The sequence below is a fragment of the Peromyscus californicus genome, unplaced genomic scaffold, assembly GCF_007827085.1.
Source record: "Peromyscus californicus insignis strain IS unplaced genomic scaffold, ASM782708v3 Scaffold_3__1_contigs__length_106647218, whole genome shotgun sequence".
NCBI classification, from domain to species: domain Eukaryota; kingdom Metazoa; phylum Chordata; class Mammalia; order Rodentia; family Cricetidae; genus Peromyscus; species Peromyscus californicus.
The window spans coordinates 36,222,124-36,239,892 of NW_026294551.1; the positions used below are offsets into that span (position 1 = coordinate 36,222,124).

The 17,769-nt window shown below is 40.1% G+C and overlaps 1 protein-coding gene across 5 annotated transcripts in view; it reads left to right on the forward strand.

The window, feature by feature from the left end:
* Rps6kb1 (ribosomal protein S6 kinase B1) overlaps positions 1-17,769 on the forward strand; it is a 43,542-nt gene that overhangs the window by 16,389 nt on the left and 9,384 nt on the right. For 3 of the 5 annotated variants that reach the window (XM_052759918.1, XM_052759919.1, XM_052759921.1), the window contains exons 5-10: positions 8,558-8,705; positions 10,834-10,891; positions 12,286-12,386; positions 15,336-15,426; positions 15,584-15,674; positions 16,876-16,983. In XM_052759918.1, the coding sequence (XP_052615878.1) occupies positions 8,558-8,705; positions 10,834-10,891; positions 12,286-12,386; positions 15,336-15,426; positions 15,584-15,674; positions 16,876-16,983 (597 nt within the window). Of the gene's footprint in view, positions 1-8,557; positions 8,706-10,833; positions 10,892-11,078; positions 11,122-11,222; positions 11,734-12,285; positions 12,387-15,335; positions 15,427-15,583; positions 15,675-16,875; positions 16,984-17,769 lie in introns of those variants that run through there. The other 2 variants (XM_052759922.1, XM_052759923.1) reach the window with 2 other exon arrangements.

The window sequence follows — 17,769 nt, forward strand, 5'->3', positions numbered from 1 at the left end:
TTCAGAACGTAGATCGTATTCATTCAAAATGTCATACTCAAGAATGCTGTGGGGAAAAAAGAAAGAAAGAAAGAAAGAAAGAATGCTGTGGGTTAACCAAGGTAGTTGAGACTAGTAGTTCTTACATAGTTACAATTTTTAAATTACATTTATTTCTGTGGGGTGGGTGGGTGGGTGAGGACAATTGAGCAGGAGTCAGTTTTCTCCTTTTATTTAGCACGTGGGTCCCAGGGACCAAAGTCAGGTTGTTAGGTTAGACAGGGTACCTTTAGCCTGTTGAGTTATCTTTCCAGCCTAGACCTTTCGTATTTTGTTAATCATTTCGTTCCTGTGAGTAAAACAAGACCACAATTACTGTCTAAGGTGTCCAGCAAAGTGTGGCTACTTGAGAAGTTCTGTGGGAAGACCTTAGCTAGTCTTAACTGACACACTCCAGCACTTTATAGGAGTTTTCTGAGAGAGTTCTTTGACAGCTCCCTCTCCACTGTCTTGTCCTGTTGGAGTTACAGTTAGTTGACATTGGATCCTGGACTGATACCTGATTTTCTTAGCTTCCATTATCCGTGTGTGTGCTTTTTTATCTGTTTACTTCCATTTACTGGTGTCCATAAAAATGACTTTTTAAAAAAATATTGAACTAGCTGGGTGGTGGCATGCACTTTTAGTCACAGCACTTAGGAGGTAGAGGCAGGCAGATCTCTGTGAGTTTTGAGACTAAAAAGATCTATATAGTGAGCACTAGGACAGTCAAAAAAAATCAAAGAAATAAACAAAAACCCTAAAATTTATAGATCTTAATGGGTATCCTGTTATCTTTAATTTTTTTTATTATGTTTTTTAAACTTTGTGTGTTTATTTGTATGGATCAAAGGACAACTTTTGGGAGTTGTTTTTCTCCTTCTACCAAGTGGGTCCCGAGGATCAAACTCAGATTGTCTGGCTTGGTGGCAGTATCCTTTACCTGCTGAACCACCTCACGGGCTCATGGCCCTCATGTGCTCTCTTAGTGCACGTATGCATTGCATAATACTCAAATCAGGTTAAGCATAGTTCTTCCAACAGCTAGAGTTTTAATTCTGAACCCCTTAATGAGATGATAGTAGGCCCCTTTAAGAGTGTTTTTCTCTGATTTTCTGGCACCATGGAGGCAAAGTACTGATCTACCAGACCTAAATGTGTGGTGAAAGAATTCTTCTTTCACAGACTGACAGATAAAATCAGGGAAGTGTGAGGTGTCCCGTTATTTTAAGTGAGTTGTTCACGTCGGGCTTGTCAGACTTTTTTTTTTTTTCTTCCCAGTCTTTACTCTTTGTGAGAATGGCCTCATTTGGTTATTTACTCAGAATATTGAGGAAAAGACTTTCAGTAACCATCTTTAGAAGCAAACTACTTTATTCTTGCTAGAGCCTTTGGCCAAAGTTTTGTTACTCACAAGATTGCCTGTGCCTGTGTTCCACCTTTTATTAAACTAGTGTGGAGATACTGGATGCTAATACTCTTCATTTGGGTGAAATGTATTCTGTTTCTAATTTACTTGCTCTGTCATTCAAGGGAAAAATGAATAAGCTTATTTTTAAAATTACTCAGCCACCTATAATCAAAACCCTTTCTCCATTAAGGTTTAAACCTATTTTCAGGTAGATAGGTAGATAGGCATATGTATATACATACATATGTACCTAGTTTCTTTGTCTTTTTCTTCAGCTTCAGTAATATCTAGTTCAGTCTTTCCTCTTGTTTCCAGGTCTTCTTAGTCTGGGTATCATCATTGCCTTTGTATCACCTAACTGATCAACAGACTGGCCTTTAATTCAACTCCACCAGTTTTCACTTCCATTCCATGTCAAGGTGTTTGTGTTCTTGTTATTTTATTTTATTCCGAGACCATCCTAATTAACTTAGCCTGCCACTTGATTTAGTTGTTACTCCACTAACCTTATGGTCAGCAAAATGCTAATCTGAATCTGCTTGTTTCTCACTCTGCTCCTGTGTTCCTCTGTCAGCTGCTGAGCATTTTCTGGCAGAAATCACATAAATCTGTAGATTGCTTTTAGGAAAAATTCATAAACTCCAACTCTAGTTTATGACTTGTTTAGACCCCAGTTATCCCAATGATATTTGACATCTCCCTGCACAAGTCCTTCCATTCTGTGGCTGTTGGGAACTTTGACTCTTGGCCATTCGTTGGTTCTGCCAGCACCATCCACGGTCTTCCTTCCCGTGAGACAGTCATCCGTGGTTTCTTGCAGCTGCCCACCCTGGCCCCTGTTCCAGCACTGTCTTACCCGATTTTTTACTTAGTGAAATGTGTTCTTTTCTGGAGCTAACTGCTCTGTTTTAGATCCCATTCCTTTCTACCTGCTTGAATACTTTACTCTGTTACTTAATCACCATTGTTCTCTCCTCTGTCCTGGCTTTTTTTAGTCTAAAAATTTTTATTTATTATTTGTGTTTGTGTGGGTACATGCACATGTTTGGTACCACAATGTGTGCATGTCAGAGGACTTTTGGGAGTCAGTTCTCTCTTGTTTCTACCACAGTGCATAATCTAGGCTAGCTGGCCTACAAGCTTCCAGTCAGTTCTCCTGTTTCTACCTCCCATCTTGAAGTGGGAGTGCTAGAATTGCAAATGTACACTCCACAGCTGGCCTTTTTACCTGGGTTCCGAGGGTTGAAACATGTCAGGATTGCATTGCAGGCACTTTACCCGCCGAGCCAGCACAAGGGCCCTGGACTACTTTGTAGTCCAGAGTTTGTTAAATTGCTCTGGCTGCCATCAAACCTGTCCCTCTTGCCTTTGTCTCCTCAGTTCTGGGATCACAGGCATATGTCACCATGCCCAGCTTCCCATGACTTCTTTCTTTCTTTAATATATTCATATCTGTTACATGTTTAATCAAAACCTTCTGTCACTCAACATCTCCTTCTGAATCTCTAGAACTTGAGAAGTAGGGTCCGTATTGTGCCCTCTACTTTCTCTTCTTTTTCTCATTTATTTGTTGTGTGTGTGCCTGCATGTGCACGTGCAGGCACATATGTGTGTGCACATTTCATGGAGTATGTGTGGAGCTCAGAGGACAATTTGCAGGAGTTGGTTCTCTCTTTCTACCATTTGGGTTCCAGGGATCAAATTCAGGTCATGAGACTTGACAGCAAGTGCTTTTAATTGCTGAGCCATCTTCCAGCTCCGCCTTGGTTTGTTTTTTCTCTCATAGTGTTTTGGCTTATGACTCTATATTTTAATCATACTCTTGTCTCTAAGTCGTCAGTGACTTCCCAGTTGCTAAATCCAATAGTCTTTATTTAATTAATTCTTAATTTACATCTCTGTACTCTGAAGCAGTTGACCACAGCTCTTTTTTTTTTAAGATTTATATGTTGTATTTTACATGTATAAATATTTGCCTATATGTGTGTTTGTGTACAATATGCATTCCTGGTGCCTGTGGAAGCCAGAAGAGAACACTGGATCCCATGGAGCTCTACATGGCTGTGAGCTGCCATGGGAGTGCTGGGAATCAAACCTGGATTGGTTTGTTCCAATATTTTTTGTTTGTTTTTGAGACTGGGTTTCACTATATGGCTCTGGCTGACCTGGAACTCTCTCTGTAGACCAGACTGGCCTCACACTAGAAGAGATCTGCCTGCTTCTACCTCCTGAGTGCTGAGATTTAAGGCATGTGCCACCAGGTCCAGTGACCCCTTATCACTCCCTGCCTTCCTGTCTTGAGACCTGGTATGGGTTCTCACTCAACTAGAAGTTCATGGTTTCCTACAAGACTGGCTGGGCAGTAAGCTCTGGGATCTGCCTGTCCATGCTTCTCAGTTCTGGAGTTGAAGACACACAGCCGCCATGTCCAGCTTTTTATATGGGTGCTGGGAATTTGAACTCAGGTCCTCAGGTTCTCATGCTTGCAGAGCTATTGCTATTATACAGTCATCTCCCCAGGGTCATAATTAGGATATTTTGCTATAGTTTGTCTATCCACCCTTCTTTCTTCTCTGCTGTCACGTATGTATAGTAATATTTCACCCCTAAATTTTGATGTTCATACAGTTTTTAAGAGGAATTGACCCACTTTTTGAAGAAAAAATTTATTTTATTTGTGTGGGTGTTTTGCCTGCATGTATGTGCATGCCTGGTACACCATGGAGGCCAGAAGAGAGTGTCAGATACCCTGGAACTGGAGTGAGCCCCCATGCGGGGTCTATGAATTGAACCTGGGTCCTCTGGGAGAGCAGCCGGTAATCTTAACTGCTGAGCCCTCTCTGCAGCCCTGAATCGTTCAATTTTTGAGTTAGTCTATATTTAAATTTTATTTAAAAGTGATTTATTTAATTTATGTGTATGATGTTTTGCTTGCATGTATGTCTGTGCACCACATGTGTGCACTGCCCAGGAGGCTAGAAGAGGGCCTCAGGTCCCCTGGAACTGGAGTTAGAGGATTGATTATGAGCTGCCTTGTGGGTCCTGGTTACTGAAATTGGGTGCAATAAGCACTCTTAACTGTTGAGCGTCTCTCCAACCCCTGTCCATTCACATTTTTAATTTCAGCTTTTGCTGTATAATTTGAGAGTTAATTATAGACATTATAATACTTCACCCTCAATTCTGTTAAGAATAAGGGTGTTGTCATACTCCAGTATTACTGGAGTATAATTGTACTTGGAAATGTTAATATTAATGTTCAATACTGTTTCCTAATATATAGGCTATGTTCAAACTTTTTCAGTTGTTCCTTTTTGAAAGCATGGTTTCAAATAGCCCAAGCTGGCCTCTAAACGCTCTGCTCTGTGTAACTGAGGATGACCCTGGACTCTCTTGATCCTTCTATCTTCACTGTTGAGTGCTGGGATTGTAGGTGTGCACCATTGTGAATGGTCACTGTAGAGCCATTTCTTACCCATTTAGAAAATTGTCTTTTATGGCATTGACTGTCTTAAAGAGTCCAGATCAGTTATTAGCTCACAACCACCTGCAATGCCCAAATCCAAGGGGATCTGATACATTTGGCCTCTGAGGGCACCTGCACATACCCACACACAAACACATACACACAATTAGAAATCAAAGTGCTGGCTTTGTTTGTTTTGAGATAGGTTCTCTATGTAGCGCTTTCTGTCCTAGAACTCACTCTGTAGACCAGCAGGCTGGCCTTGAACTCAGAGATCCACCTGCCTCTGCTTCTTGAGTGCTGGGATTAAAGGCATGCTCTACCACTGTTCCACTGAGAAGATTTTTTTTTTTAAATAAAGTATGGTGGTTTTTTTCCCCCCTTATTTTTTTTTAAAGAATCGAAGCCAGAAGTTGGGCATGGTGGCACACACCTGTAACCACAACATTTAGGAGGCTAATGCAGGATTGTGAATTGAAGCCACCTGGGCTACATAATAAAATCATTTCTCAAACCCAGAAAGGGTTGGGGATGTGGCCTAGTTGATAGAGTGCTTATTTAGCATGCACAAAATCCTGGGTTTGATCTGTAACCCTATGTAAGTGTGCCATGGCATGCATGCCTGTAATCTCAGCATTCAGTAGGTGCAGGGAAGAGGATCAGAAGTTGAAAGCCATTCTTGACCACACAGTGAGTTTGAGGCCAGCCTGGAATACATGTGACCCAATTAAAAGAAAAGTCTAGAAAAGCAAAAATAGAATTGTACCAGAGGCAGTGGCTTACGGAGCTGACAGTGGCAGGAAGACTACTTGGCACAGGATTCAGGGTCAGTCTGGGCAATAAAGGAGGACCTTTTCTCAAAAAGAGTTCATTAAAGAGTCAGTGTGAGCTGGGCATAGTAGTTCATGTCTGTAACCCAGCACTTCGGAGGATCACATCAGTGTAAGGCCAGACAGGGCTTCAGAGTGAGATCCTGTCTCAGAAACCTCTTGGATAAGAAAGAACCAGTATAGACTTGTTTTTCTCTGTGATCTATTTTTATTATGATTTATTGTGGTTTTCAAATACTGCTAATGAGAATTCTATTTTGTTTTTAAAATTAATTTGTTTATGTTTGTTTTGCTTTTGAAATAGCATCTCCCACTTTTTGCTTAGGGTTGCCTAGAACTCGCTGCATGTAGCCCAGACTGGGCTCAAACTTCTGGCAGTCCTCCTGCCTTAGCCTCTTATGTGCTGGATTGTAGGCTTAGACCACCATTCCCAGTTATGTGGTTCTGAGGAGTGAAGCCAAGGCTTCACGCATGCTAGAAAAGACAGCCACCAATTGGGTCACATCCCCAGCCCCAAAATGCACAGTTTCAAGTCGCTTCTGTGGTAAAATTATCAACATAGCATTCTCTTTAATTTGTGGGTTTTGTTTTGTTTTGTTACGTTGAGACAGCAGCTCTCTATGTAGTCCTGGCTGTCCTGTAGCTTAATATGAAGACCAGGCTGGCCTTGAATTCAAAGATCCACCTGCCTCTGCTGGGATTAAAGGTATGCATCACCACACATGACCAAATTTGTTTATTTCTTTTGTGCTTAGTTTTCTTTTACAGTCCTTGATTTCATTTTATTCTTAGAATGTGTAAAATTATTAGCATTCAGAAATCAAAATTTTTATAAGTGCAGCTGGGTGGTGGCATTGGTGCTACACCACTGGGGAGGCAGAGGCAGGCGGATCTCTGTGAGTTCAAGGCCAGTCAGTTCTACAAATCCAGTTCTAGGACAGCCAGGACTGTGACACAGAGAAACCCTGTCTTGAAACAAAACAAAACAAAAACAAAAAACAGAATTCCTATAATTGCAATAACAAATTTAAACAAGATGGCGAATAGCCAAACCATTGAGATTTACTCAGAAAATTACTCAAAAGTCTTATTCTCTTACTACTTTTTTTTTTTTTTTTTTTTTTTTTTTTTTTGGTGTTTCGAGACAGGGTTTCTCTGTGTAGCTTTGCTCCTTTTCCTGGAACTCACTTGGTAGTCCAGGCTGGCTTCGAACTCACAGAGATCCGCCTGGCTCTGCCTCCCGAGTGCTGGGATTAAAGGCTTGCGCCACCACCGCCCGGCTCTTACCACTCTTTTTTACTGTTAGCCTTGAGACTTTCTTAGTTGTGTTCAATTTTATAAATACAAATAACATATATATGTTTGCTTGTATTTTCTGAGTCGGGGTCTTACTGCCTTGTTCTGCTGGCTCAGCATAGGCTGATTTATGGTCCTCCTGCTTCAGCCTTTGAGTACTCGGATTCTAGGCCTTTTCCATCATACCCAGCTTGTTTTTACTCTTTCCTCATTCTTTCACAAAATATAGCATATACTATATGTACTATAAATGATACAGTACTTGGTCTGTCCCTTTCACCTCACCTTCATAGAAATGTTTCTTATTCTTTTTATGGTTATGTGTGTAGATTATGTAGGCTTCCAGCCAATATCCTACAGATGGACATTCAGTTTGTTTCTAGTGTTTTCACTTTTGTAGATATGGTCACAACTAATAATGTTGTGTGTTTGCGTCCAATATTACTAGGGGTTTACCATTGGAATAATTTCCTAGAACTTATGCTTAGTGTGTCTAGAACTACATAATTTTCCCAAAATTCTTTTATTATTATTTGTTATCCTTATTATCATTATTATTATTGAAGACAAGATCTTACATAGTTTGGGCTGGTCTCAAACTTATTAATAATCATAACTGGCCCTGAACTCCTGATCTTGCTGCCTCTGTCTCTCTCAAGTGCTGAAATGATAGGAATGTGCTTTCAAACCCATCTTTATTATTTCTTAAAACGAAGACTACAAGCACCAATGACAGACCTTCAGCCTTTCTTATTTGTATTTATCTTCATTGTCTTAGTTACAAGCCACTTTGCTTAGTTTCTTGTTCCGGCCACCTGCTTTGTGTCATTTCTTCCCTAAACACCACAATTGCACTAAAAGCTAAGGGTTATTCATTACACTCCTCTCCGCATTTCTTCTTTGCCTCTAAAATTTCAACACTTTGGCCTAGATGCACAGCCTTCCATTTCCTGACTCCTGGTCTCCTCGCTGAATCTCTCAGCTCTTATTAGATACTGACCTTGGGTTCCCTGGACACATCCTGTTCTGCTATGCCTCTCTTCCACTGGAATGATGTTTAACCTCCACGTTTCACCTTAACTTTACAGTTTTGCTGTCATCATCTCCAGGAAGACTTCTTGCCCAGTTGAGTGCAGCTCCCCTGCTTACCCATGCTGTTCTGTGCTTGCCTCCATTGATATCTTTTCTCCTGATGCTCTGGCTCCAAGGAATCCTGATTCCTTATGTTAGTCCTGTTCTCTTGGCCTAAAGATAGGAGCACACTAAGCCCTGAATTGCAAGTGAATATATGCATAAGCTTGATCTGTTTACAGATTCCTAAAAAAAATGCATCTAGGTTTTCATTTACATGTTTAATACAAAACCCTAACAAGTTTAGATATTTATAAGCAGTGAGTAGCTTCCATTACCTCCATCTCAGTTTCTAGTAGGAACTATTCTGTATTGGCCAGAAAAGCATAAAATAGATTTTTTCCAATGACCATAGAATAAAAATGTTGGCTGTTTTGTTCTTATAGATCATCTCTTTTCCTTTAGGCAATGATAGTAAGAAATGCTAAAGATACAGCTCATACAAAAGCAGAGCGGAATATTCTGGAGGAAGTAAAGCATCCCTTCATTGTGGATTTAATTTATGCCTTTCAGACCGGTGGAAAACTCTACCTCATCCTTGAGTATCTCAGTGGTTAGTACATAGTTCGTGTAATTATTTACCTTTGCTCCAGAAACTGGGTTCAAACATTACTTTCAGTGAAAAATGCTTTTTCTCATTGTGAACAAGTCTTAAATTGATGACGACATTGAAGAAGGAAACTCACATGTGAACAAAGGGTTCTATTACAGACAAATAGGAAAGAAACATGGAGGGTGTTTTCCTGTCGGGAAAATTTGATTTAAATCTCTTTGTAATCAATTATTCAACATATTCATAAGCTGGGGTAGCTACTGTAATTCACATATTCCATTAAATATTCCTTTCTAAATAGAAATGGAGATGCTTACTGAGAGTATTATGAGATACTGTATGTTTTTGAGCCACATTTTCAAGGGCCTGCTCCCTACTGGGAACTTACCAACCCCCAAGTCTTTGTTTTTGAAACAAGATCTCACTGTGCAGACCAGGCTGACTGGAGCTCACTATGTAGCCCATGCTGCCCTTGAGCTCCACAGTGCTGCTTCAGCCTCCTACCCACAGCATCTCTAGATCACAGAGATGCACGCAGCCACAGCAGACACACCTGGCCTTTTCTCTTCTTTTTTAGACAGGATCTCTTTATACAGCTCTGGCTGTCCTGGAACTCACTATATAGACCAGGCTGGCTTCAGACTCAGAGATGGGCCTGGGTGCCGACTTAAAGGCATGTGCCACCAGGCCTGGCATACCTGTGATTTCTAAGAAACAGGTTTTGTCACAGCTCTTAACATGGACCTGAAGGCTGCAGAATTTCACCTTTTTCTTTCTTTCCTTTTTTTTTTTTTTTTTTGTTTTGTTTTGTTTTGTTTTGTTTTTCGAGACAGGGTTTCTCTGTGTAACTTTTTGGACCCTGTCCTGGAACTCACTTTGTAGACCAGGCTGGCCTTGAACTCGGAGATCTGCCTCTGCCTCCTGTGTCCTGAGATCAAAGGTGTGCGCCACCACCACCTGGCTACCTTTTTTCTTAATGCTACTTACTTGTGACTGTGTGAATAGTCCAAGGGTTCTGTGGAGTTTCTGCAGCCCTCACATCTCCACATTCCGTCCTCTCATTGCATTTGCCTATCTTCTGCTTTATACATAGGCATGTGTGTACGTACAGATGCATGCATATACAGTCAACATTTTGTATGCTATTCAAAGATTTTCACAACTAAAACGCTAGCATTTACTTCATAACTCAAGAACATTTTCTTATGTAACTAGAATTATAAAATAATTAGGAAATTAACATTAATACAGTAATGTCTTTTGGTTTCCTTTTATTTGGAACAGTTCCTTAGTCTGTCTTTGCCTGTCATATGTTGACATAAAGAGTGTAGCTCAGTTTCTGTAGAATGCCATTGATTTGGGTTTATCTGGTATTTCTTTGGGAGTAGACTCAGGTGATGCACTTTTAACAGGACATTGTGTTCCTTCTCAGCAGTTCTGAACAGGAGGTGCATGGTAGTTAGATCTTTGTCCTCTGCTGTCCATGTGCATTGTGCTCACATATGTAGGTGGTGTTACCAGGTTTCCCTTTGGGTTAATAAGTGTCTCTTGACGAGATAATTTGGGATTACTTCAGTATCTCATCTCATCAGGCTTCAGGTCCAGTTTTGGCATCCATTGATTCTTGACTGTAAGAGTTAACTGTGGTGTTTGCCAAGTGGTTTTTCTTACTCCATCATGCCACTTTCACTTATACAGAGCTTTCCTTTCTCCATTGAGAACTTTATCTGTTCATTTATTTACATCATTATGGGTTCCTGGATTTTAAGATAACTCAGGACAGTATAACCCTTTATTATTATTATTTACTTTGATACTTAAATTATGCCACCATCAGGTTCATTCAGTTTATATGAAGGTTCTGAAAATAGGGAATAGTCATTTTTTTTTTTTTTACATATTGAAAAGGTGCTAGAGAGACTTTAATCAAGACTTTTTAAAACTTTAGGCCTGAAATCTGTATATATTTTTGAAGTTTGCAGGTGTAAAAGCTATTAATTTCAAGCCAATTTTAGGATTTTTTTAAAAAAAATTTTAAGGAATCAATCTTATAGATAGAAGAAAGTGCAAACTCATTATAAGAGGATTGGAAGTAAAGAGATTTATTCCTAATACTTTTCCTTTCTAGGAGGAGAACTATTTATGCAGTTAGAAAGAGAGGGGATATTCATGGAAGACACGGCTTGGTAAGTGAAGTTCTGTGGTTGTATGGATTCAGGTAATGCTTAATGTAATTAAAACCCAAACTACACTCCCACTGTGGGAACCACACTGTTCAGTCAGTTGATCTGGAGCCAGTCAGTCACTCAGAATGTCAAGGGGAACTTTGGGACTGGCCAGCTATTGGAGGTCACATGATTCCTTTGCCCCCAGGCCTTGGGTGGAACGATCTTCACTGCAGAATTTCCTTGAATTGGTAAGCTGCCTGTCTTGGTTGTGGGTGAGTGTGGTTTTCCAGTGAAATTTTGTTATGTGCAGCAATGGAAAGTATCAGAAATCATCTCCTCTTTTTTTTAGACTTTCCAGTTCCCAAGGTGCAGTCTTAGGGAGGTGATAACCCTGAACACACATCTGTGGATTGATTATATAGCCAGGATGGGATCTGCCCTCCTATTCGTAAGATGGCATCTGCTTCAAATTAAAAATATACACATCCTTTTGTGAAGTGACCATATTGAAGGGTAACAGTAAATCAGTTTGACCTACACATTAATTGAATAGAAAACACTTAAATGTTTTTTCTATCTTAATTACCAAACTGCATTCCATTGTTTAATTTCAGGCCTTTTCTAACACAGAAGCTGCATTTAAGAGCCTTAGGGATGAAGTGCCCTTTTTTGGAGGAGGCTCTCTGAGCCCTGTTGGAGGCTGTGGTCCTGCTGGCTTGAAACTGCCTCAGTCCTCTAGGACACACCCTCTCCATCCTGGAGTAATCTGCAGGATTGCAACATTGTTACACAGCCAGTATTGCAGTGCTTTGTGCTTTTCGAATCCAGACAGGGTTGATTCAGCCCTTTATTCTTTTGAGGTAGATAAATTTGAGTGTCACACAGTTTATAGTTGTGGGCTGGCTGGCAAGAGGGTGGGCAGATACTGTGGGCATTGCTGTCTATAAATACACAACTATATTATGTAAGGGATGAGTGGGCTTCCACAGGTCAGGCTATAAGGATCAAGTCTTGATCTCTGAGAATAACAAAGCCCATACTTCCTGTGGAATCTTAAAGTTGGGGGAGGGTGGGAGGAATTTGTTTATCTGAAGGACTGTTGGCCTAATTCCTACACAAAGAGAGCAGAACCTAATCAATAATAGTTAAAATACACTGGACATCTTTGCTATTTTAGCAGTATATTTATAATGGAAAAATAAAACATGGTATAGTTTGACTAAAACAAGTGACAAATGTCCCCCTGCATTGTGGCATCATCCTGTGCCCTCTCTTTTCCCAGTACATTCTTCCACCCCCCACTAATTTGGTCTTTGGTGCATGTCTGTTTCTTTCAAGGAATTTTATTCCATACATAAACTGCTTTGGGTAGATTGCTTTTTAAATTTTTATTAAATCACTTTTGTTTCCAGCTTTTACTTGGCTGAAATCTCCATGGCTTTGGGGCATTTACATCAAAAGGGGATCATCTACAGAGACCTGAAGCCGGAGAACATCATGCTTAATCACCAAGGTGGAGCTATATCATGAACAATTCTTTAGTAACTAGTCCGCTTACAGTCCTTCCACACAGATCATGGCCATTTTCAAGGCTCCCATGTTTCTCTCTCTTGTTGCATATTTCCCCTTCAGAATATATCATATCGTAATACTTGCTGGTACTTTTAGTATTTATAATTGAGCTTAAACAGAGTTAAAAAGATTAGCCATTCTTTACAACTTAGAAAAAAATTCTTATATAAATTCTTATATAAAATGTTGTGACCCCCAAAGCTAATTCAGATGTTAATTTTGATTTATGCCATTGATTTTTAATGACAAAAATGCCTAAGTAGTAGAAGCAAAACTTGTTTGTTTAGACATAGTTTTGCTGTATAGCTGGCTGGCACCGAACTTAGTTAGGGTCTTAGTGCCTCAACGTCCCCAAGTGTTGGGATTACATGTGTAGAACACCAACATGCAGCTAAAAACAAAATTTTAACTAATGTTTGAGGAAGAAAAAGACTGAAATTGAACCATATTATTTGATACAGCCCCAATAACAAAATCCTTATAGGCATAGGTTATACAGAGAGACTAATTCTATACAGCTGTGGGTATAGCAAAGGGAGTGTTGGCTGCACCTGCATGTGCCTGCAGCTCCATTTCTGCTGCTGTAGTCTGAACTGGGAAGACTGCAGTTTACACAGCAGCAAACTAGGAGACCAAGGCATCTTCAAGGCTGTCAACGGTTGCTGATCCTCAGGTCTGCATAGGGTGATTCATGAGATAGTTAACCAGTGCAAACTCTTAGACAGAAATATATAAGGAATATACAAATTTATATAAGTCAGCTAGGGCTGGAGAGATGGCTCAGAGGTTAAGAGCACTGGCTGCTCTTCCAGAGGTCCTGAGTTCAATTCCCAGCACCCACATGGTCGCTCACAACCATCTGTAATGAGATCTGGCACCCTCTTCTGTATACATAATAAATAAATCTTAAAAAAAATAAAAATAGGTTGGGGATTTAGCTCAGTGGTAGAGCGCTTGCCTACCAAGCGCAAGGCCCTGGGTTTGGTTCTCAGCTCTGGAAAAAAATGAATAAATAAAAATAAATAAATAAATGTTCCAAATAGTGGTTTTTAAAAATTTGTTTGTAAGGGGCTGACGAGAGAACTGGCTCAGTGGTTAAGAGCATTTGCTGTTCTTGCAAAGGACCTGGGTTTAGTTCCCATGGTGGCTTATAATGTCTGTCCAGGAAATCTGGAACTGGTTTTTGCTGGCACCAGGCTCACATGTAGTGTTCATATATACATTAGGCAAAATACTCATACATATGAAATTAAATTAAAGAAAAAACAAGGCCGGGTGGTGGTAGCAGCCACTCACGCCTTTAATCCCAGCACTTGGGAGGCAGAGGCAGGCGGATCTTGGTGAGTTCGAGGCCAGCCTGGTCTACAGAGCAAGATCCAGGAAAGGTACAAAACTACACAGAAAGAAACCCTGTCTCAAAAAACCAAAAAAAAAAAAAAAAAAAAAAAAGGAAAAAACAAAACTTGTTTGTTTTTAATGGAAAAATGATAGAATTGACAAAGTACATTGTGGGAACCATGTCTTATTCCTATCTTCCCATCCCAAACCTGGATTCTGATTCTGAATTCTTTGTTGTTGATTTTGAAGTATTCCTTTAAAATTATTTTTCTGTTCTGGAAACTGAACCCTTTGTGCATGCTACCACCAAGCTATGGCCCCAACCCTTCTGATTCTCAGTTCTAAGGCAAAGGATAGAATAAAGGAACGGTGGAATAGTAAAATAACTTTTTTAAAAAAAGATTTATTTATTAATTAAGTATGCATTGTTCTGCCTACAGGCCAGAAGAGGGCACCAGATCTTATTACAGATGGTTGTGAGCCACCGTGTGGTTGCTGGGAATTGAACTCAGGACCTCTGGAAGAGCAGCCAGTGCTCTTAACCGCTGAACCATCTCTCCAGCCTCTAAAATAACTTTTTTAATCCATAAACTTGGATATACCATTTGATTGTGTGAGAATAAAGGCTATGGCCAGGTGCAGAAGAAAGACTTGGGTTTCTAGCACCACATACTGGTTCCCAACAATTGGAAACTAGTTTCAAGGTTCCTGAGCCCTCTTACGGCTTACTTAGGACCAGGCAGACATACTGCACTTGCATATATGTGGGCAAAATTACTCATACGCATAAAATCTTAAACATGAGAAAATAAAAGATAAATGTGGCCCTGTTTTTTCTTTTGTACCAGAATGTAGATGTTTACAGTTGAGTAAATGAGCCATTGCCTTTTGTCTGAAGGGAACCTTGAAAAATAAATAGGGCCATTGGTGTTGTTCAGCCACTTGTTAATTAAATGACAGCTGAGAGGAACTTATCTGAAATGATCTTTGTGTAAGGTGGAATTCCACCTTCTGGAACAGAAATGATTATCTGATGCAAATTTTAGTTCTTTTCCTTCACTGGCAGTAAATAATTGAATTTGTTCTGCTAACTGATAGCATTTGGCATAGTAAGCGATAGAATGACTTTCTGAGAGTGAAGAGTTTATAAGGACTCTCAAGTGTACTGTGAAGAAACAGTACAGTTGAAGTATGCTGTGATTTTTGTTTAAATACAGAATGTTTATTAGGGGTATATATTACTTAAGCCAGACTTTCAAAGAAGCTCTCTCGGGATGGAAAGAATTCTGCATATAGGGAAAGCCAGAGCTTTAGACAGACAGCTTCATTATTTTCTGTATTTTCTCCTTTCTGCATTGATTATATCACTGGCACTGCCCAATCTTTAAGTAGTTACTACCCATAATAGATAAGGCACCTAGTTGTGGACATCTTCAAGAAAAGTTTTAGAAAGGAAAAGATAAATGGAAGGAGGAATTATCTGTTTGCTATGTTCAAATACTATATGTACTTGAGAGTCTCAGAATAATCTTGCTATGATCTTTCATTGCAGGTCATGTGAAACTAACAGACTTTGGACTATGCAAAGAATCTATCCATGATGGAACAGTCACACACACATTTTGTGGAACAATAGAATACATGTGAGAGCTGCATGTTAAAAGAAATGTAACTGGTTTGGGGGTAATATCTAACTTTTACCTGGTTTAAAATAGTATCTTAGTTTTCTTAGTTTAATAATTTTATTCAGATGATATAAAAGTGGGTAAATTTTAAGCCATGTTATTTTTCTCATTTAAGGGCCCCTGAAATCTTGATGAGAAGTGGCCACAATCGTGCTGTGGATTGGTGGAGTTTGGGAGCATTAATGTATGACATGCTGACTGGAGCAGTAGGTGCACATTAAAAGCTGCATGTTTATAGTCTGCTGAAGCGTCACTAAGACATTCTAGTGAGAGAGCTTTGCTCTGCTTTCACAACATGTTCCTAGTTGAGTTATTTTCAAAGCCTCAAGATTTGTTAGCAGTAGGTTTTTGTTTTGTTTTGTTTTTCAAGACAGGGTTTCTCTGTGTAGCCCTGGCTGTTCTGGAACTCCCTCTAGAGACCAGGCTGGCCTTGAATTCACAAAGATCCTCCTGCTTCTGCCTCCCGAGTGCTGGGATTAAAAGTGTGTGCCACCGCCACCGCCACCGCCAGGCTCTTATCAGTGGTTTAGCATTAGTGGCAGCTTATGATTTTGTGGAATTCATACTTCTTTCCTAAAGACTTACTTTTATGTTATGTACATTGATGTTTTGCCTGCATGTTTGTCTATGTGAGGGTGCCAGATCCCTTGGAACTGGGGTTACAGACATCTGTGAACCACTGTATGGGTTTGGAAATTGAACCCGGATCCTCTGGAAGAGCAGCCAGTGCTCTTAACTGCTGAGCCATCTCTCCAGTCCTGGGATTCCATACTTTTAAAAACTATTTTTATTTGAATGACCTGTGTAGGGCTGGAGAGATGGCTCAGTGGTTGAAGGGTGAAGTCTGCCTTAGTTCAGTTCCCAGCATCACATCAGGTGCCTCACAGCCTCCCATGTCTAGTTCCAAGGGATGTGATGCCTCTGGCGTTCACAGGCACCCACACACACATGCCAAAACACACATACACCACGTGTACACATAATTAAAAAAAATTTTAAAAATTGACTGGCTTATGTCATGGCAATTTAATGAAATACAGAGGGACAACTGGGAACACTGACTACACAGACTTCCTGGGCATTGCTACTTACGGATCATTGCTTAAAGCCACAAGTCTCTGAGTTAACTGTTTCTGAACATTTTTTCTTTTCTTCCTTTTTTTTTTTTTCCTGAGACATGGTTTCTCTGTGTAACAGCCCTGGGTGTCCTGAAGCTTTCTGTAGATCAGGCTGGCCTCAAACTCACGCATATCAGCATTCTGCCTCCAGAGTGCTAGGATTTAAGGCGTGCACCACCACGCCAGTTTTCTTATCTCAGTGTGTAACTGTCCAATTCAGGAACTAGATAATATTGTTACTTAAGATTTGTTTTTATATGCTAATTTATCTGCTCTTTTCTACCCTTAGCCTCCATTCACTGGAGAGAATAGAAAGAAAACAATTGACAAAATCCTCAAATGTAAACTTAATTTGCCTCCCTACCTCACACAAGAAGCTCGAGATCTGCTTAAAAAGGTAGGCCTCCTAAATGGCAACCCCTCAGCAAGGCTTAAAATGAGAGAATTTGGTGCACGCACAAATGCCTGTTGTTTGGGGTTTTTTTGTTTTGATTTTTGAGACTCACTATGTAGACCAGGCTGGATTCAAACTCATAGAATAGAGATCTGCCTGTTTCTGTCTCCTGAATCCTGGGATTAAAAGTGTACACCCGGCTCATAAGTAATACTTTATTTATTCTTTGATAATTTTATGTGTGTATAGTTTCACCTCCATCCTTCTTTTTCAACTTCCTCTAATGCCTCCAAAACTTACCCTCCCAATTTCATGCTTTCCTTCTTTTTTTTAATAACCTATGCAGTCCAGTTAGTGTTGCCTGTATAACTATGAGTGTGGAGTCATCTACTTGAGCATGGGCAGTATACTAGTGGCCATACCGCAAAGACATAATTGTCCTTCCCCCAGCAGCTATCAACTGCCAATAGATCCTTCATGAAAGGTGGGGCCTCATAAGGCCCTCCCTTATCTAATACTTTAATGTATATTTTGATTAGAGTCATACATAAATACTAAACAGAAAAGACTTGCAAGTTTTTTAAAGCAAAGTACATGTTTAAAAGATGTTCTTTTGGAGCCGGGCGGTGGTGGCGCACGCCTTTAATCCCAGCACTCGGGAGGCAGAGCCAGGCGGATCTCTGTGAGTTCGAGGCCAGCCTGGACTACCAAGTGAGTCCCAGGAAAGGCGCAAAGCTACACAGAGAAACCCTGTCTCGAAAAACCAAAAAAAAAAAAGATGTTCTTTTG